Source organism: Aegilops tauschii, chromosome 2 (assembly GCF_002575655.3).
Source record: "Aegilops tauschii subsp. strangulata cultivar AL8/78 chromosome 2, Aet v6.0, whole genome shotgun sequence".
NCBI lineage: Eukaryota > Viridiplantae > Streptophyta > Magnoliopsida > Poales > Poaceae > Aegilops > Aegilops tauschii.
In genome coordinates, this window is record NC_053036.3 from 73,585,249 (window position 1) to 73,605,585 (window position 20,337).

General features: G+C 42.1%; 2 protein-coding genes across 12 annotated transcripts; one reads left to right on the top strand and one right to left on the bottom strand.

Annotated features, from left to right (window-relative positions):
* The first annotated feature begins 983 nt into the window (after positions 1–983).
* On the top strand, positions 984–5,689 carry LOC109778269 (xylose isomerase). The gene is made up of 21 exons (XM_020336810.4): positions 984–1,250; positions 1,683–1,763; positions 1,875–1,985; positions 2,079–2,153; positions 2,252–2,381; positions 2,478–2,569; positions 3,075–3,125; positions 3,224–3,303; positions 3,381–3,435; positions 3,510–3,611; positions 3,734–3,785; positions 3,912–3,957; positions 4,038–4,093; positions 4,284–4,335; positions 4,422–4,501; positions 4,593–4,663; positions 4,789–4,829; positions 4,920–5,019; positions 5,104–5,175; positions 5,256–5,333; positions 5,449–5,689. Exons 2-21 carry the CDS (start codon positions 1,701–1,703, stop codon positions 5,482–5,484), a joined length of 1,443 nt encoding a protein of 480 aa, XP_020192399.1. The 5' UTR covers positions 984–1,250; positions 1,683–1,700; the 3' UTR covers positions 5,485–5,689.
* Positions 5,690–6,877: 1,188 nt separating this feature from the next.
* On the bottom strand, positions 6,878–19,014 carry LOC109778268 (DNA polymerase zeta catalytic subunit). 11 transcript variants are annotated; one of them, XM_073508012.1, is made up of 23 exons: positions 18,445–18,999; positions 17,601–17,658; positions 17,086–17,135; positions 16,915–17,021; positions 16,288–16,330; positions 15,641–15,709; positions 15,318–15,449; positions 15,019–15,190; positions 14,841–14,932; positions 14,452–14,763; positions 13,498–13,936; positions 13,018–13,410; positions 12,567–12,809; positions 12,129–12,496; positions 11,846–11,994; positions 10,865–11,438; positions 10,454–10,600; positions 9,446–9,721; positions 9,011–9,118; positions 8,665–8,870; positions 8,283–8,586; positions 7,523–8,188; positions 6,878–7,242 (listed from the first exon to the last, which is right to left on the bottom strand). In XM_073508012.1, exons 1-23 carry the CDS (start codon positions 18,949–18,951, stop codon positions 7,069–7,071), a joined length of 5,589 nt encoding a protein of 1,862 aa, XP_073364113.1. In that variant the 5' UTR covers positions 18,952–18,999; the 3' UTR covers positions 6,878–7,068. The 11 variants fall into 11 exon arrangements, 10 of the variants coding, with proteins under 10 accessions (XP_073364113.1, XP_045088540.1, XP_073364114.1 ...); XM_045232605.2 differs by having other exon boundaries at positions 13,018–13,936; positions 18,445–18,527; positions 18,615–18,998; XM_073508013.1 differs by having other exon boundaries at positions 13,018–13,305; positions 13,579–13,936; positions 18,445–18,998.
* Between the last annotated feature and the right edge of the window lie 1,323 nt (positions 19,015–20,337).

A 20,337-nucleotide genomic window follows, 5' to 3' on the forward strand; every position in this document is an offset into this window, starting at 1 on the left:
TCCTCTCTCCTAAGTTTCACTGACATGTACACGTACATATTTTCCCTGTAGTAGCTCTTCATCTCTTGAAAAATGTCCTGTGTAGATAGATTTTTAGTTAGCAAAATGGCGAAAGGGCAAATCTCTAGCAAGCAATCTATGATTTCTATTTTCCAGCACAAGATTACAAGCAACTCGAGAAAAGCAAAGAATGACTCACGAAAATCCTCCACTTTGAGGTGAAACAGTAAATGCAAATGCATCATGAGAGCTGTAGTTACTGGACAAGGACTAGAGGAAATGGAAAGAAAAAGGATAAACGAAAATTAGATCCCGCGGGGAATTCCCCGAAAAAAAAAGGATCCGGTGAGGAACGAACCTCCACTGCCCCGGCGACCGGACCGGCCGATCGAGGCTGCGTCGACCGGGTTGGCTGGCGCTTGCCAGATATACAATGTGGATCCTTGATGCTTCCTCCTCGACATGCGTGCCGGAGGGCGGGCGATCTCTCGTGATCGTGAGCAACCCGTGGAACGGCGGGACGGGATGTGGCGTGTTGTGTTCATGCGCGTGACAAGAGCGGCACATCCATCCCGTGCACCAACGATAGCTGGACGAGAACGCCACACACACACAGTACCTTTTTCTTTTGAGAAAACCCTTCTTTCTTTCTTGTTTGTTGAAACATCACACCCTCGGTCTCGGGTCTACGCGGCAGTAGGATCAGAGCATCTTTTCTCCGTTAGGCCGCGAGCCCATTGCGATAACCAACCGTAGGCCGTCGCATGCTCATCCAAGATCAAATCCAAGAGCAGACGACACGACACGCCCGTACCAAGCAGGCCATCACCGTGCGCGCCCGCCAAAGCAAGCTCCGAAAAAACAATTTGCTTTTTCTTTGAGGGGGAGATAACAAATTTCGAAAAGAAAATCGAAATGAAAATGAAAAAGAAAAAGAAATCGAAGTCTGGTAAAACGAAGGCCGCAACAGAAGCAGGCCTCCCGCCCGGGGCATGCGCGAGCGTGGTTAGCCACTGTTTCGTCCGGATAATAACCCCACGTCGCTCGATCCGGATAATGACACGCCGATTTATCGCGTCAGCCGCCGCCGCACTATATAACAAGCAGAGAGGAGCAGTGGACTGCACACGAGCCTCCTCTGATCTTCTGAAGAAAAAACACTTCAGCCACTCTCCCTAATCCCTATCCGGCCCGCTTAACCAGACCCCAGCGGATCGCGCGGAGCTCCTTCTTCTCCGGCGGTCGCCACGGTGAGCTCCTCCGTCTTCTTCGTCGGATGCTTCCTCCTCCGTTCCCGCAACCCCCTCCCACCTAGCCGGCGCGGTCAGCTCCCGCTGGAGATGAGATTCCCCGCCGGCCTCCTCGACGCCGTGGGGTATCAGTGCCGTCACTCCGCTGTCGCAAAATCCCATCTGAATTTGTACTCACCGCCAATCCGTCCGGTTCGTCGCGGGTCTCACGTCTTAGCTGCGCGGTGGAGTATACTAGTAGAGTTCTAGTTCTAGAAGCGATTCTATTTGTATCAAGATTGGGGATTCAGTCGAGCCCCGCGGCAGGTCCAGCGGTTCGTACCGAGGCAAGCTGGGAATCAGGACCCGCGGATAGATAGAAAAATTCGCATTTCTGGCCGACGGATTGGATCCTCGCGTTACTGATCGATGCATACATTTGTTTTGTTTCAGTTGCAGAGACGTTTCGGTATGAGGAAGGGCGCGGAGCTCTTGGCCCTGCTGGTGGCGTCGTCCCTCTGCCTGTCTGCTGCGGTGAGCGATTGCGAACTTTGCGGTCTTCTTTGATTTGAATGATTGATGCCCATGGAGATTTGATCTATGAACTTAATCTGATCCTGGTTCTGATCTGGTTGCGCCCTGCAGATCGCCGCCCAGGAAACCTGCCCGGCCGACATCGACGCCAAGTGCGGCGATGCCGCTTCCGATGGTTGGGAGGGCGAGTTCTTCCCCGGCATTACCAAGATCAGATATGAGGTGAGGCCACTGACCCTGAACTGAACAGATTATGCGCTGTTAATGGGTTGCTTTCAGTTTTATAACATTTGTCCCTGAACAATTGTGTGGCAGGGTCCAACCAGCAAGAAGCCGCTTTCTTACAAGTGGTATAACGCGGAGGAAGTGATTCTTGGAAAGAAAATGAAAGTATGTTTTGCAGAACTTGTCTTTTTTGGTAGTTATCTTTTTATTTTATTTTTACATCATGTGCTGCAGTAGGATTATATATTCATTCTGTGCTATAGGATTGGTTGCGGTTCAGCGTGGCGTTCTGGCATACATTCCGGGGTACTGGAGGAGACCCTTTTGGTGCAGCCACAAAGAACTGGCCTTGGGAGGATGGCACCAATTCCCTGGCCATGGCTAAGAGAAGAAGTACGAGGATTACTTGATCTTGTTCTTTTAGGACCATGACGTTATGAAATTGCATACTGTTGGAATCAACAACTTATGCTTGGAACTTTTTTTCAGTGAAAGCTCACTTCGAGTTCATGGAGAAGCTTGGAGTTGAGAGGTGGTGCTTCCATGACAGGGACATCGCCCCTGATGGCAAAACACTCGCGGTATGATTTTATCAGAATGATTCCCGAAGTTGCAAATTGCAACCCTGAGTTAGGGATTTGAGACTGGTAGTGACCAGTATTAGAGCAGTTTGATTATGATTATTTACAGGATTACATGACTATGTTTTCAGCACAAGGAATATGGTTGCTGATGTTGTACAGCTAATTTTTTACTTGCCCTGTGACTAAAAAGAATACTCCCTCAGACCCATATTAATTGTCGCTGATTTAGTAAATCAGTGACAATTAATATGGATCGGAGGGGGTACTTGTTTTGGATCATCTATTCAAGAGCACAATAGAACCAAACTGATCATCATAATTTACAAGCAACAACAAATAGAAATGAACTTTATTCCATAAGATTGCTTCCGTCTAAAATAGCATCTCAGGGTGTTACTGTAGTATATCTGAAAAATGGTGTCACTGTAATTTGACTATCTTGGCTCCTAGGCCCTGAAAGGTCAGTATTCTCCGTCTTAAGGGTCGTCTGTTCACATTGCAGGAAACAAATGCTAACTTGGATGAGATAGTTGAGCTGGCAAAGCAACTCCAGGTTACTGCTACAACCTTAAAATGTTTCAATATTTAGGTTTCCTACAGTACAACTTTTTTCCTCTCTTTGCTCAAAAATATACTATGGACATCATGTAGAGTGAGACCAATATAAAGCCATTGTGGGGGACTGCACAGCTTTTCATGCATCCACGTTACATGCACGGAGCTGCTACGAGGTGGGTACTAAATTTCACTGCATTTGTGAATTTGAGTTATGACTTGAAATTTAGCAAGGCCTTTACTGATGCTGCAGCCCAGAGGTCAAGGTGTATGCTTATGCTGCTGCTCAAGTGAAGAAAGCTTTGGAGGTGGGTTGTGTCTAAATATCATAGGAACCCTTCCTTCTGGTTAGTTGTTTAACTCGACTTGTAACCCCTTCCAGGTTACTCACTACCTAGGCGGTGAGAACTATGTATTCTGGGGTGGAAGAGAGGGTTACCAAACTCTTCTCAATACCGATATGAAGAGAGAACTTGAACATTTGGTATGGGTTGACATACTTCTCGACTTTGTTTGTCTTTCTACTTGGTGTAGTTTGTAGCACAAATTATGTGTCAATGTTTTTAAAAAATTCTAGATTTGATAACTTGTTCTTCTGTTGTCCAGGCTAACTTTCTTCAAGCTGCTGTTAACCACAAGAAGAAGATTGGCTTTAACGGTAATTGCTTTGCAGTGCTATATTTGATGTTCTGGTTCGAGTCTCCCAAATTTGACAGTAAATAGTTTCATTGTTCCGCTTTATGATAATTGAGGATACTGCGTGTCTGAATCTCTTTTTTTTTAGGAACATTGTTGATAGAGCCTAAACCACAAGAACCAACAAAGCATCAGTATGTTTGTCGTCTGGAAAATTTATATTGTGAAACTTTTAACAGGACTGGAAAGAATAATACTTATTTTTCTCTTGCAGGTATGACTGGGATGTTGCAACTACATTCTCTTTCCTACAGAAGTTTGGTCTTACAGGTAATTTTTGAAATGTGCAAAAAAAATCCTTTAGTACCACCATTCCTGTTTTCATATGTTTATGTGTGTATTTCCAACAATTTTATGCAAAATGAAGCACATGAATTTAACCATATTTTCCTGAGAATCATCTTAGAACATTCTATTTTTAAATAAAATGCATTCTTCTTCTAATAATATGGTGATACAGGGGAATTCAAGATAAATGTTGAGTGCAACCATGCTACTCTCTCTGGGCATAGGTCAGTTTCTTGCTCACCTAAATCCAATCATAACGGCTTAAAGTGATGCTAGTACCATAACTGCATCTAAAACTTGTGTCCTGCAGCTGCCATCATGAGCTTGAGACTGCACGCATTAATGATATTCTTGGAAACATTGATGCGAACACTGGTGATCCACAAGTTGGTATGTGTTTAGTTCATAAAATGGCTGTGACTTGTTAAAATCCCTGTTACACGCTTAGTAGCTTAACATTTCAACTCTTACATGTTGGCAGGTTGGGACACGGATGAGTTCCTTACAGACATTTCAGAAGCTACCTTGATTATGTCAAGTGTAGTTAAGAATGTGAGTGGAATTAATCATTTCTTGTACCTTTTCTGAATCAAAAGTCTCTTGTACAGTATCATGCTTGGTTACCATTTAATTCAGGTAACAGTGCTCATAATTTGTTCTGTTTGATACGGTTGCAGGATGGACTTGCACCTGGTGGCTTCAACTTTGACGCCAAATTGTTAGTTCCCAGTACCATTAGTGTTCTCCAAGAATTGAGCTTTGGTTCGACATAAATTTTGGCTGACATGGAATTGTTTTGTGGTGACAGGCGGAGGGAGAGTACTGATGTTGAGGACCTGTTCATTGCTCATATCTCTGGGATGGACACCATGGCCCGTGGCCTCCGCAATGTTGCCAAGCTGATTGAGGTAACTGGAGACATCATTAGTTCATGACCCGGTAAAGTTTACACATGCCTTTACCTAAATGGAAGTTTTGTTTTCTGATGTTAGGATGGTTCCCTGGATGAGCTTGTCCGCAAGCGCTACCAGAGCTTTGACACTGAGATTGGTGCCATGATCGAGGTACACAAATTAGTAAGTTTGGATTTATTTTCTCAAAAGGATTGAATTGGGATTGTGACACTGGCTATGGTTTCAAACAGGCTGGGAAGGGAGACTTTGAAACGCTAGAAAAGAAGGTCTTGGAGTGGGGCGAGCCAACCGTTCCATCCGGCAAACAGGTAAAAGGAATGATAAATCTAAGCAGCTTGTCTTTCACTGCACAATGCAAGTATATCTCTTGCGCTGACTGATGATTGTTCCTTACGACCTTTTGTTGCCCGCTTCCCTATGCAGGAACTGGCTGAGATGCTGTTCCAATCCGCTCTGTAGATGACGGCCCACGGTTCTAGGAATAAAAGCAAGAGCACGCCCTCGAACGCCCAGTCGTCCTCGTCACTACGGGCGATGTTCTATAGTTAGGCCTCCATGCAATGAACCCTGTAAACAAACTGCGTGGAGCTGGAAATAATGTAACATTATGTCAGAATTAAACTCGTTCGCCAACACGGAGTTGGGCTGAACTATGTTCCAGTTTTCTCCCTGTGTTTCACCCAGATGCTCATCGGTCTTAAGGGTATGTTGGTTTGAGCCCAAGCTATAGCCCTACTAATATTTGGCTAGCAAATATTTTGGTCAAGGTTTTGGTTGTCAAGCATTGGCAACCATCCAAACAAGAGTCTAAAATTTGGCTAGCAAATATCTTGGTCAAGGTTTTGGTTGTCAAGCATCGGCAACCATCCAAACAATGGTTTAAAATCTGGCTATGGCAAAAAAGGAAAAAGTATGGTTGGTTTAGGTTATCATCCTAACATACTACCCAAGTGGCAGACTCTCTCAAGTGCGACGGTCTGGAGACCTCCAGGCTGATCATTGCTTCTTCTTTTTCTTTTCTCTTCTGAGCGAAAAAACTGTAGGGGAGGCCCCAGCCTCCATCGGCAAATTTTATTAGAAGGGAAATATACTTCCTCTGTATAAGCCCATATAAGGTGTTTTAGGTCAGTGGAGGTAGTACAAGAGAGAATATTACTACTAGTATACAACAAGAGCGTGCGGGAGAATACACAAGAATTTGAGAGGCTTAGCACTGGCTCAGAAAGGCTCATCAAACTGGTCAAGCCAGAGTCTAAATAGGTAGGAACCTCACTCACCCTTCATTATGTCAGAAACCAAGAAGAGATCCCTCCTAAACCTGGGTTATATGCCAGGGGAAATGTGGTCAACTCTGTTTCCAGATATTACGGGCAGCAGCCGTTGGGACTTCAAAGTTTCTCATCTTGACCGCAAGCTTTAGGGGGTGCATTTGGATTTCCAGTGTGGTGAAGGTGGGAGCCTGGATGCTTTGGAATTGGGTCTTATCAAACCTGGCAGCTGAGAAAATAGGACCTCTAAAAAACCCTGAGAAAATAGGAAGTGTTCGTGCTCATGCTCTTGTCAAATCAAAGCATCAAGAGATCTAACAATACTTCTTTTGCTGGTCATCCGTCTTTAGTGCCTCAGAGCCAATTCTTTTGCTGGTGCATTGCGCATCGATATAAAAACCTCCAGAATCTGATCCTTGCTCACCTGGCCATCAAAAAGTTTGCCCATACTATTACATGTACGAGTACTCTCTTCAAAATTGTACTCCTTTCAAAATTAAGCATGGATACACAACCATAAGGTATCATGACCTCCATCGAAAAAAAAAGGTATCATGACCTTTTGAATTTTTAGCACAGGAGGGTGACAGGCGAGTAACTTTTTCTTGTCCTCTCAAATGAGGATGTGTGTTATTACACATTTTCTATACTCCTTTGCTACACGCACTAGTACATTACAATGCTATGAGTTACATGTTACAACAACATAATTACAGTCTGATTGTACATTTTACAGATGTACAATGTACAAGATATAAACAACAAGAGTACAAAGTCAGAATAGCTCCGCGCAGCAGAATGGATAATAGCCAGCTTCTCCAGCGGATTCCGAGACGACTCTTAACTCCGTCTGAATCTTCCGACGCTCATAGAACACCGGGCATGCAAGCGAAACACACTTGACCCCACTTTCCACGATCCAGTCCGCGCCGCCACAGTGGCCACATACCTGGACAACATTCACAAGTTAACTGTCAGCTGAAACAACTTGTCTTAAGGGATTTCTGTTTCATGGACAACATTATTAAATTACAAGGATTGTTGCACTTCAAATAGTGGTCAAGTACATTAAGAAAGACTAGAATTTCAATATTTCTGATGCTTAGTTCATGTTATACAAAAATGTCAAGAAACATAAGCGTTAGTTTTAATTTTAGTATTCCATGCAATGATTTCATTTTCCAGTGGGGAATTCAAATAAGAGAAGTATAAAACTAATAAGAACTTACAGCAGCAAGATGTTGGATTTCTCGCTCCAGTTTTGATGTCCTGCCAGCGACTACAGTGGCAACAACAGCTTCATTTTTTAAACAGTGACTGCAAAAAATTTCTGATCCTTGAACTGTATCACCACAGATAGTACAATGGCTCGACATATAATAAGTATCTATCCTGGCTACTTTGGCGGACGGTTTCTTGTTCCATCCCAATCGGATGGAACTGCTATCACGAGAACCATGACCCAAAGCAGACTGGCGTTTCGCGAGTGTTGACCGTGTGGGGCGAGGCATCTCGTTAAACCATTTATTTAGGTTAACACCTAGGAGTCCAAAGACACGTTGTAGTGCGGGAATAATCTGTTTGGTTATGTAATATAATTCATTTAACCTATAAGGGGATCCAACTTCTAGCAGACCATATGGATTAATGACCATATCGACGAGACGAGCCCCTGGTTCCCCATGGATAACAACATAGGGCACTCTCTCTGCATAACGTGGTTCTGCCCGTGGATCAGACAACATTGCTTTTGTTGCAACAATTGCTGCAGGTGGCAGCGAGGATGCCCTTGCACTGTAAGTACCAAGACGAACCTCCTTTGCAAAAATGAAGTCCTGAATAGAAACTTTTCCTGATAATATCCGTGTCCATTGACGCTCCACATACGATTTAACCTGCAAGAATAAAAGGCCATTAAGCTATATACCTGACACTGCTACAGGGAAGACCCTCCTCGTAAAGTGGAAGAGATTAAGAAACACCCCTTACCTTGACCAAGTCTTGTTCTTCAAACATTATTCTAAGAGATCGTTCTAACATCTTCGCAACCGCCGGGCATGTATCTCTCCGCACTGTCTCAATCCCCTTTGCGTCAAAGATTGGCTCGTTCTGTTCGGGGTTTTCATAGCTATAGCCAACATATCTCTTCTTTGTAAGAAGGAAACAGGGATGGTACACTTTCTCAAACTTCAAAGTGACTGGATCCGGATTACTCGCAGTCACTAAAGAGGCAATTTCCTTTCCTATTCTGAATGCTTCTTCCCTAGATCGCCCTTTTAGAAGAACAAACATACTACAGTAGAAATAATGAGCTTCGTACAATATTTAAGTATAATTCAAAGAAAATATCATGAGAATTGCACAAAAATACCTGTCAGTATCACCATACACAACCCTAGCATTCCACAAGGGATGCTGATTGACAAATGATATTGCTGTTTCAAGCGTTCTACGACCACATTGAACAATGCTGTCTGCAAGCTCTGCACAGGGCATACGACCACTGAATCCAGCAGCTGTGTAACCATACGTTACATTAGCTATCAGCTTCAGAGCAAGTTGCCGAGCATTGAGTATCTGGAAGATAAATACATTACCATTACCATTATACATTAACCCAGATTTTCTAGTAAGTCATATCGTATCATACTTAATCACAAAATTCAAGAAATTTAGGGGCTTCTGTAAAATGTTCAAGAAAGTATAGAAGTAAATACCTTCTGCAGAACCTTCTGAGATGGAGCTAGCTTTTTCATTGCTTGCTTCACCATAATTCTGGTTGACAGTATCTCCTCAAGAAGGCGAGGCACTACACCTTTTCTGACCTGCAGAATGCCATAAAGAATGTGTTCAAAAGGTCAGTCTGGTGCGAGATGCTCATTCCTTGTCCACGCCTAACAATGGGAAGGAGTGCGCAAAAGAAAAAACAGTGCCGGCACGGATAGAAAATGCGGCACTAAGCAATGTTTTCAAGAATATAGCCACTATCAACATAGTCATCTGTAGATGGTATAACAACTATATGTGGGAGGTATTCCAATATTGCCTGTCAACTGGTGGTACTTAGTCTAGCACCAATAGGAAAAGTATTAGATATGACTATGAGCGACACAGGAAAATCTGCAATGTCCGAGAGTAAACAAGATCATTACCTCGGGTTGCACATACAGAACTCCATTTGGAGTAAGGATCAGCTGATTTTTCAGATCAGCGATCGTATGCGGATCTGCTGAATATGAGCTGACACCAAGTACACTGGACTTCGACGGGAAAACTTTACCCAAGCAAGTAGAATAACATAGATTATATGCTATTATCATGGAAGGATAAAGAGATTGAAAATCCAATACAAGAACTGGGTCAGAGTAGAAAGCTGATTCTGGTTCCATTACAAGTGGCATGCACTCCATGGCTGGCTGAGAAGCAACCTGTAAAGTAGCACTGGTGAATTGTTAAAATGCAGGCAAGCTACTGGAATATATGCGCAATAATATCCAAAACATTTTAGCAGTGATTTGAAAGCAGGCTGACTAGGCTGTCTAGGCGATTGGCATCAGGGTCCGCTATAATTTGACTATAGCTTGCCCTCTAGGCAGCCTGAAACCTAGGCGTGTCAAAGTCCTAGTTGCGACTTCGGTCACTAGGCGAGGTGGCCCTAGGCAGACCACAACGACTAGGCATGTGACTAAGTCGAGTATACAGGGGGCAAGGGTGCTCATGAACCCCAAATCTCACAAAATTTGAGGGTTAGGGTCCAGGCGACTTCCCCAAATCCTAATCAGTCAAGAGTTAGGTTAGCAGAAAATATATCAAATTTCTAGTTCGTGTGAAGAACCAGTGTTCTAACCCAGAAAATTCCTGGTGGCTTAGAAGAACAGTCCCCGTCTAATCTTAAGCCTGCCACACCCTTTTCTTTGGCAATTTACATAAAGTAAGTTCATTGATCCCACAGACAAAATGGCCGTCTTTGCCTCTTCGGACAAAGAGCCAATATAAATGTTACACCTCTCGGTAGATATGCCAATGAACAAGAGCTGCCATTCTTGCATTTATTTCTCAGAACTTGTGTTACTAGGCAAAAGCGGCTGAGTATCTACGGAAGTATAGAACATGTCTATGCAGAAATCGAGTTAAATTTGTTAGGAGACAAAGAATTGCACCTGTTGGTTTCCTGGGGAAATTGCAAGGTAGTTCTGTGTATGAGCCAATCTCAAGAGCATAGATTCAACACGAAACTGAGACCCCCGTGAAAGAACAGAGAAGAAGTCAATACCAAACACACGAGCAAGTTCAGATGTCCGATTGACCTGCATGGAATAGTCAGGTAAAGTTTGGAGCAAACTTTTTGCTACAAATATTCAGGTGACATAAAAAGTATCAGTTACTAGTTACTCGTTCCGCGCATAACATTTTAACCAAGCTTGTTAACTTGTAATTAGAACAGGTGTAAAACCAAAAAGGACAGGCTGCCCAGTTGATAAACATCTCATATGGAAAAAACAAGGGAGCTCTCAAGTAACCATATGTTGATGATGTACTGGCAAGAATGCAATGAAGGGAAATTCATTTACCAGGTCAAGTTGATTTATTATTTCAAGGTTGAGCATAGCTCTGCTGCTAACATATTCTATGCACCGGTGTCTTCCTCGTCCAGGACCTGTTGCAAACCATCGATTCAATGTCTTGTTTGGTACTAATGGTACCTTTCGCCTCAGGACTTCATCAGCCACAGCTTCAAGGGAGTAATTGTTAAGCTTAACTTCTCCACGCATGAGACGCCATAAGTTTAGTACAATTCTCCCACCAACATGTACACCACTAGCATGAGTATGACTCCAATCATTCTCACTGACATCCATAATAACATCATCGGCAGGAGATGCTTCAGGCACCTGACTAGACTCATGGGCTAGATTCTTAGGTGGATGTTTTGACTCATGTGGTAGTGTCCTTGAGATTCTTTTCAGTAAGCCTATACCCAGATAAGCAGCTCTTTCAGCAAGAAATCCTAAAGATCCTAACTGAATCTCCCATCCGACTAGGATATCTGGATCAATTGAACATAATGCATCGATAAGATGATTCAAAAGATCCCTCTCTTCCGGGAAGACATCAACACTGCAACCAATAACTCCGTCAAGGTTTCTGCAGTTACAAGAAAAGAGGCATTAAATACATCTCGACCCAACAAGCTAAGATCGTACATACTTTAAAAAGAACCACCAAGCCAAAGAAAACAATTACATGAAGACGTAACTCTAGAACAGCAAAATGTCAAATATGCAGTTTATGTTCCAGAACATGAATAAAGGAAAGATATCACAGTAAGCATGGGAAATGAATAAAAAATACCATTAACCATCACAGTAAGCCGGCTATCTTTCTATTAACTGCTCTACTCAGCAGAATTCTCATTTCTTTTAGATTTCACTTTGATAAATACAACTAAATAGATAAAGGGTGTCAATGAACACAAGAGGAAAATTCAGAGGCACAATTGAAATATAAAAGAAACCAACAAATGACTGAAAGATCAAAAGACGTCATACAACCTCCTCCCTTGTGACTTGTCATTGTTTCCACGTATGAGTACACAAACTTCAACAGTATTGTCACCATCATCCTCAACAGCCAAAGATACAACATTGATGGCATCAAACCGTGGATCAGGACGTAGCTCTGCTCTGCTTTCCGCAAATACCTGTAAAATAGTGGGAAGAAATTTCAAGAGGTCACTCTACCTTGCCTGGTTTCCCATACTTTCTGTCAGTAATCATTAGCAAGTCAAAACTGTCTTGGTCATACAACATAGAATCTCTAAGAACAATTCATTACCACCCTGCTTCCTAGGACGAACGAAGAATATAGTCGAACCTCTATGCTAAGTATCGTCAGTTGTTGTCCACCACCGGTGCTAGCAGGGTCACGAAATCCAATTTGACTGAGAGGTGTGAGCTTATGCTTTTCATCTTCAGCTGAGATCTGCGAAAAGTCATGCCAATCATCCAACTTTTTATTTTCTTTGTTCGGCTGATCAGATTTCATCATAACTGTATCAATGAACGTTGTTGTTGTATGCTCAGAAGCAGATCCGGGTACAGGAGAATTGGCCATCAAAGGAAGAGCTTCCGCATGTGGTGTTGAAGTAGGATGGTGTTCTATTTCCTGATCATCTGTAACATTCTCACCACAGTTGAAGTAACCTAAAATAATAGTTTGTAAGGAAGCCAGTAAACTGAATTGCAATTAATATATGCAGGAAACTACTTATACCAGAGACACTATTGGAATAAGTGTGTTGAGGTAGCCACTGGCCCACAGCTGCTGCAGATGGCGGTGAAAATGCATGCGTCAGCAAATATAGGAGTGATCCGTCATTTTGGAAATGAGTTGGAACACCCAAAGTATCAGGTGTGAATTCACTACTTCCCATATATTGAAATGATCCATTCTCCTTGTTCTCTTCAGCAGTCTGATTGAAAAATGGAAGGGGGTCAACCGATCCCAGTTTAGCAGCTGAAAAATAGCAGAGAATATGTATAATATGAGGTGAATAGTCGTACTAACAAATTGAGTAAACATAATGTTGTACCATAATAACATGGTACCTCAAGTGAGATAACACAACAATTTCTAAAATTTACATCTGAACAGCATACCAGCATCACTAGTTAAAGTAAATTGCATGCACCATGTTAAAATGAATATTCCTTGTGAAACTTACATTCAGGATGCTCAATGCTCGCCGAAGAAACCTCCGAACCAGTTGGAGGCTTCTGCGCAAATGTCATATGTACATATTCACCACCAGAATAAGATGTTTCTGAATTTGGAAGACCACTGGTGACATCATGCACTTCTAATCCTCCAGAAATCACGATTCCGCTGGTTTTATCCATGTTGCATGCTGCAGTTCCAGAACAACCAAAATCTAACTTTTCAGGCTGAAAAGATCCCCTCCGCTTCCTCCTCATTAAATCCCTCACAGAAAGACAGGCTGGGCCATGTTCACCTATCGAACCAGAAGATTCCTTATCAGTGTCGTCTGTGGTATGACAAGAGTTCTTCTCAGTTTTACTATTGTAAGAACTTGGATCCTCAGTTGGCATTGCACTGCCTGAAGAAATTTTAACAGGACCATCAGCATTTCCATGTGACCGCTTTTTAGTAGAAAGAGGCAAAGAACCCCAGAGAAGTTCAGTACCTCCATGCTTACTTGCTAACTTTGAACTATTTTTACTAGATGAGTAACTAGCTGTTCCTATTTTTCTTCTAGTAATTTTACCCTGATCATATTCTTGGGGGCCTTTCTGTTTTTCATCAGAAGACCCATCAATCTGAGGAATAGTATTGGTCACTGAAGTACTCTCATCAAGCACTGGAGAACTGTGGTAAGACTTCTGAGCATTCAATTCTTCTGCCCCAGTCACGGGTTCAAGTGTATCAAGAATATCCTGGCACTCCTGCTGAGAAGCACTATCAAAATCCAAGTGAGCAGACTCTAGAGCAAATTCAATGGACTTCTTGGAGAACAAAGGGCTCAGAATGACTTCATTGACTAATTCATCATCAGTTGTTGGCTCCTCCCCAGCCTGTGAGGAGGCCATCCAGCTTAAAAGCCCAAGTGCTTCAGAATCTACATGCTACAAAAGAAAGTGACAAGAGGTGCTATATTTATCAGGAGAAAGTAAAAAACAAATTCAAATTGAAAGCATAATATGCAAATGTAGCCAGACAAAATACACATACGTAATCCCAAGAAGGGAAATATCAGAACCCACATCTAAAATGATTGGTAAGATCAAAAAGTGACCCTGGACTGGCGTCCTCTACCATCTGAAGTACTCACTTCATACCAGACCTAGAATTATCCTCCACCCTCTTAAATTTGACCATTAGTGTGGCTTTGTTTGGCGTGGTTATGGTGCTTGCCAGGCATTTATTATGGGACCACCAGGAGCACCAGCTACCAACAGCCAGAAGCCAAACAATGCAGTTCTTCACCTTACAACTATTTTAGGTACATTATATAGGTTGGGAAAATTGGTTCGGCATGTTTCTTATTTATAAACTGCTTTGGATAACACTACAAACTGACCCAATAATATATGCATAACTTAGGCAAGCCATAACCAGATAACTAAGATCTGAGAACTACCTTTTCATGTTCGTCAAATGACTGAGATGTTCTTGGAGCAGAATTATCACTACCAATATTTTCGCAGCAGTCATTTTGTGAGAATGTGATAGTCCCAATAACATCAGTCAATGATTTAAAGCACCTCTCAAGCTTTTCAGATGCTTCAACGGCAGAATCTTTGTGATGGGACCCCTCCTCTTTTGGATCCAACGCAGAAAGAGCACTCTCATACTTAATACCATGAAGAAAACTTTTAAGAACAGCATCCCGCGGTGGTCTACCAATATCAGCAGGTTTTGTTTCATCCAGTAGTCTTAAGTGCTCAAGTTCCTAAGCAAAGCAGGTATGAGAGGTTTACCAATAAGTAACAATTTGCAGCATATGTGCACATAGAGCAGGAAAGATACCTCCCAGATTGCTAAAAGCGACTGAACCATTTTGGTATCTGCCATTGTTTGTGACAGAGAAGTGTACATCTTATACTTCTCGTTTATGATTCCTACAAGCGAAACCGGAATTTGTAGAGCAATTTCTGGATTATAAGTTTATAACAGATAAATAGCTGTTAGAACGTAGCAAACAGACCTTCTACTCTGGAGTCAGCTTCAAGCATCATAAAAGTATGTCGTTTTCTGAAGTTCGAACTTGATCCTTCCATGAAATGTGAAGATGAAGAATCGCCCAGGATTAAAGCATGTGGCACTGTTGATGATGTCCAGATAATTGGGTTTTTCATCGCAGCATTATATGAATGTGTCTACATTTTTAAGAGGAAGGTAGAGTTTTTTAGTAGAAGCAATGGATAATGTATGACCCCACGAAAAATAGCATAGATTCAAATGGAAGTCATTCAATATAGACATAACAAAATCCATAGAACTTGCCTTGTGCTCCGATTCATCAGAAGAGTCCACCTTCCTATGCAGAGTCTTAGGATGAAAATCACCTGGCAATGGAGGGCGGAACTTGAAGTCTGTGACATGTACATGGCCCATTCCATACAAGTTATAGTCGATCTAAAACATACATTGAACAGAAATATCATCTTAGATCACTCAAATATATAACAAATGTGTCAAATAAGACTGGCACCATCAAGTCAGGAATATTGTACTTAAGTTGTATGCTTGTGCAAAAGAGACATAATGGCAATAGTCTTGCAGTTCAGGACATCCATAAAAACAGAATAAGAAAGCATCGCTCTCACCAAAAAGTGAAGAAGATATGGAATGTGTGATTCATAAGGCTGGAATACTCTATCAAGAACAGCACCGCCCTGAAACAAAACAGCTCGCGATCAGTCCCAGCGAGGATAGCATAAAACTTTACATAAAAGAGATTCCAATTTCCATAAAAATATACTTACAGTTGCATGGAATACCACAAAATACACCGGTGTTCTAAAATTAAGAAACATTCATTACAAGAGAGAGGTTGTCATCCATGCCAGCTCTCTAGATGATTTGCTATGGCTATACAACTGCCTAGCCAGCCTAATCGGCCATGACACACTAGGCGCCATGAATTTTTTCTGTCATAACTCTGTTCGCCATAAAAGTTACAATTTTCCACTAGTGTACAAATCGAGTAATTCTTAAATGCATAGCTAATGGACACAGATCAAAAGAACAATAGAGAGCAATGATGTAAAAAAAAAACATTGCACCTCTCTTACTAGAGTAATTTTGCAGAAATTAGTGAAACAGAAGATACATGATCCAGAAATGAGGAGATAACAATATTCCTCCAGTTCAGACTTATCTACCTATCAGGACATAAATGTAGTCATGTACCCATCCATATGGAAATACTAAAGCCACAACTTAAGCAGAAGGGAGCTTCAATGTATCATACCAATAGATGGGTCGCAGCCCGAGAAACCTCATGAGGATAATATCTTTAGATTAAATCAAGGCAATCAGTTGCATGACAAAGTCGTGGAGGAGAACAAAATGCAGGCATACATTCATTAAATAAGAAAAAGAACAGAACATCAATTGATTACATGCACCTGAAACCCTGCATAATTTGATCTATCAGTTTGCGCAAGAAGATTTCTATGACAACATTTGGTTCAAACATTTGATGCTATTAAGTTTTCAGTTAAAACAGAAGGTAACTCAGCAAACCACTCAACGCTCATGACTTCCTAAGTTGTCATCAGGGCTCGGGCATATGCAGTCATAAAGAAAGGGATATTTTTCGAGTAATATTGTCAATACACAATGACAGGAATATTTCACGATTTCCACTTTCCTGTCTTATGTAGCTACCTCAAAATGCTTGCAAAGTATTATGTTTCACAAATAAGTCCATACCAAAAGGTTAAAAAATGGTTTTCAAACAATCAGATGAACTATATTCATAATTTACAATTTTCCAAGACAATAATAACAAGAAAAGGAAGTGAGAAATGATTTACACAGGTTCAAACATCTGTAGCAAAAAGAAATGATCTGTAAATGATTAAATTGTGGATACAGGTAGATCTTCACAAAAATCTCCTCGGATGAATGATAACCATACAACTTCTTTGCTCGAACAAGGCTACATCCATGGACATGCTTCCTTTTTGCTGGGCCGCGATTCTGCAGGGGAAATGATGATACTCACGAAAAGAGAAAGTTAACATACCAACTAAGTGGACTCTACCTGTAAAGTTTTCTCGAGGTCACTCAATAGACCAGTCATACATGAATTCCCTAAAGAAAAGAGAAAAAAGACATATTAACTTCTCCTGACCGTCAGATGCTTTTCTTGACAGGGACGCCCCTTTGATCAGAAATAAAACCAAACAAGTGCTTTACTAAGTCTCGTTCAGACTAAGAGTTCATCATATCCTTTATGTTATGTAACTATGTCGCAAAAGCAAAGTAGAACAAGCTTTTAACATGTAAATTAATGTTTTTAACAACAAATCATGTTAGTACCTCGAACAAAAAGTTGTGGTAATCCGTAAGACCTTAACTACCAACTATATGAGAAAGTAATATCTACAAAATTTACAAGACGTGTAATAACAACTGCCTGGTAAGAAGTTGAATGCAGCTGATATGAAATGATAAACATCATGTAGAACAAGAAAGAGCTCATATAGTAAATGGAAAAAGGAATGGTAAAAACATAAGCAATCTTATAAGGGGTGTATATCTAGAAAACGCAGTCACCTCTTTCAATATTATGAAGTAGCTCCTCTGGGCAAGGTACATACAAGTACGGCAGGGCCTGAATACCAAAAGGAGATTTACAACTTCAGACTGTTACATCAGAAAGTAGATGAAACAGTGTGTCGCCAGAATACAATAGAGATGAGTAGTATTTAATCATCAACTACTAGAGTATATGATACTCCCTCCGATCCATATTACTTGTCGCTGCTTTAGTACAACTTTGGTACTCGCTCTGATCCAAAATAAGTGTTGTGGTTTTAGTTCAAAATTTGAACTAAAACAGCGACAGGTAATATGGATCGGAGGGAGTTCAACAGTTCATCAAAGATGATAATAGGTTTCAAGGGAAGAAGACATGTGTTGTGAGATAAAAAATATTAAAATCTTAATCTTAACTAGTGTCCCAACTCTCATTGATAACAGAAACAGTTACTGAATCTCCAGTTGGACTACTGACACAAGTAACAGAGGAAGCACTAGTACAAACAGCATGAGTTGTATGCATACAGGCAGCGTGGACTCTCAAGACAAGCATGCAATGGGTGCAAGTTTGCACAGCTACAGATAATAAACAAACCTCCCTTGAGGGAAATGGAATGAACTTGAACTACTGAGCAGACCAGAGCAACACATCCCTGAACTGCCACACTGCTCTCTAATAACTGGCATGCTGAATTGAGCTTCCAAGCATCGAATTCGGTGTGCCACACTGCTCTGTGGTAACTGGCATGCTGAATTGAGCTTCCAAGCATCAAATTCGGCGTGCCTCACTCCCCATTCATACTGGAATGTGAAGACTGAAGAACGGTAATAATAAGGCCAGAGAGAAGGGGGTACCCACCTGGTGGATGTGGAGGCAAGTCTTCTGCGCCGCGGGGGTGGAGCCGTAGATCCTGATCACCGGCACCTCCTCCACCTCCTCGCCTGCGGCGGCCACCAGACAGACAGAGAATTCAGCGCGGCGGGAGGAGAAAAAGTTCAGAAAGGGGGCAAATGGGGAAGGGAGCGTACAGTGGAAGGGGCTGTAGGAGATGTCGAGGCCGGGGACGGGCGGCGCCATGTAGTAGTCGAGCGAGACGATGCGCACGCTGAGGACCTGCGAGGGGGTCCCCGGCGGCGAGGGCTCCGGCGAGGAGGAGGTCATGGTCGCCGGCGAGGAGGGCGCGGCGGGCGGGCGGGCGGTGGTTTTATTTGGGGGCGGTGTGGGTTCCCGGGCTCCGGCTCCTTCCAGAGCACGCTGCTTGCTCCTCACTTGGGTTTGACTCCGTGGGTCGGCGGGTCGCCATCGCCTAGTTGTGAGGGGTTTATTAAGGGCCGTAGCCCACGAAATCGATCCGTTTGGGCCCATCACCGTCTCTCGCTAAACAAAACCTTGGACCCTTTCCTTTCAAAGAAAAAAAAAACAAATTTGGACCCTTTGGGCCGAACTCACTAGCTAGTTAAGGGTAATCTCTAGTAAAGGTCACTCCCAAACCTTTAAAAAAAGAAACAAAGGTCACTCTCCACCTTCCGAGGCGCTGACAAGTGATGCATTGTAATTTCTCAAAAGAAAAGCGATGCATTATATGTGTGTTACTTGTTGCAATCTGAGAGCTTTTTTTCGTATATTTGTTTATTCAAAACATTTTTATCTCTTGAACCGTGCATCCAAATACCAAACCATTTTCACCGATGAATTTCTTGCATCGAGATTTTCAAAACTAGATCTCATGCTAATAGGTTTCAACCACCTTCTTTTTTAAGAAAAACAAATACCCAGAAAACAAAATCCGAAAGAAAAATAATAACTGAAAAAACCGATTCAACGTAAAAAAATGAATACCAAAAAAAGGAAGAAAAAACCAGAGCCCGGATTCAAGGTTACGGTTTAAAAAAAATCACTAACTATGTTTTTCTCTTTTATAGAAAACACAGTTGTGCTTCCTGTGGAAGCAAATCTGTGCTTCTCATGAAAGCAAATCTGTGCTTCTCATGGAAGCAAAGATTTTTTTTTCGAGAAGCAAATCTGTGTGCTTCTCGTGAAAGCACAGTTGTGCTTGTCGCGGAAGCAAATCTATACCTCTTGTGGAAGCATATTTTTTTTTGGAAGCATAACTATACTTCAAAAAATATCTCCTAAACAAAAAACCAATTGGAAACCGAAAAGCTAAAAAAATGGGAAAAAACCATCTAAAATCATAAAATGTGTATAGAAAAAACAAAAATAATAAAATTGAGTACAAGCGCCCAACATGCGTCATGTGACGGCAGATGGATGCACCACATGGCGCACTCCGAGCCAAAAAGTGTGACCCTTGCGGGGGACCCCTAAGGGTCACCCGTTGGTTAGTTGCTCCCTCTTTGGGCATATGTTGCCTGTTTTGGAAATTTATGTATTTGTGCGTTTTGTTTAACGCGGCCCGGTCTTAGTCTCGACCAAAATGAAGAGATAAGCTTGGTTAGAGGAGAGTGTTGGTGCATCAAATTTAAACCAAAAGGCTGGGTCCTGGAAATCTCTGTGGAAGACTAGAGTTCCAGGGAAAATTAGAATGTTCTTGTGTAGATTAGATAAACATTCCCTTCCTATTGAGGACGTGCAATGCCATCGGAAAATGTCTACCACTAGCTCTTGCGGTATGTGTGGTGCCGAGAATTCTTGGAGACACTATCTTCTGGAATGCACGATGTCAAGATGTATATGGGCACTCGTCGATGAAGAACGAGTAGAACACTTGATGGCTACTACAGAGTCCTG

Coding starts and splice junctions, on each gene's coding strand:
- LOC109778268 (XM_073508010.1), bottom strand. CDS start 18,951: ATGGGCCCAAACGGATCGATTTCGTGGGCTACGGCCCTTAATAAACCC. Junction 13,937..14,451: donor CATTTGACGAACATGAAAAG/GTAGTTCTCAGA, acceptor TTTCTTTTGTAG/CATGTAGATTCTGAAGCACT. Junction 7,243..7,522: donor AAATCCAACATCTTGCTGCT/GTAAGTTCTTAT, acceptor AATGTTGTCCAG/GTATGTGGCCACTGTGGCGG.
- LOC109778269 (XM_020336810.4), top strand. CDS start 1,701: ATGAGGAAGGGCGCGGAGCTCTTGGCCCTGCTGGTGGCGTCGTCCCTC. Junction 2,154..2,251: donor TTCTTGGAAAGAAAATGAAA/GTATGTTTTGCA, acceptor TCTGTGCTATAG/GATTGGTTGCGGTTCAGCGT. Junction 2,382..2,477: donor GGCCATGGCTAAGAGAAGAA/GTACGAGGATTA, acceptor ACTTTTTTTCAG/TGAAAGCTCACTTCGAGTTC.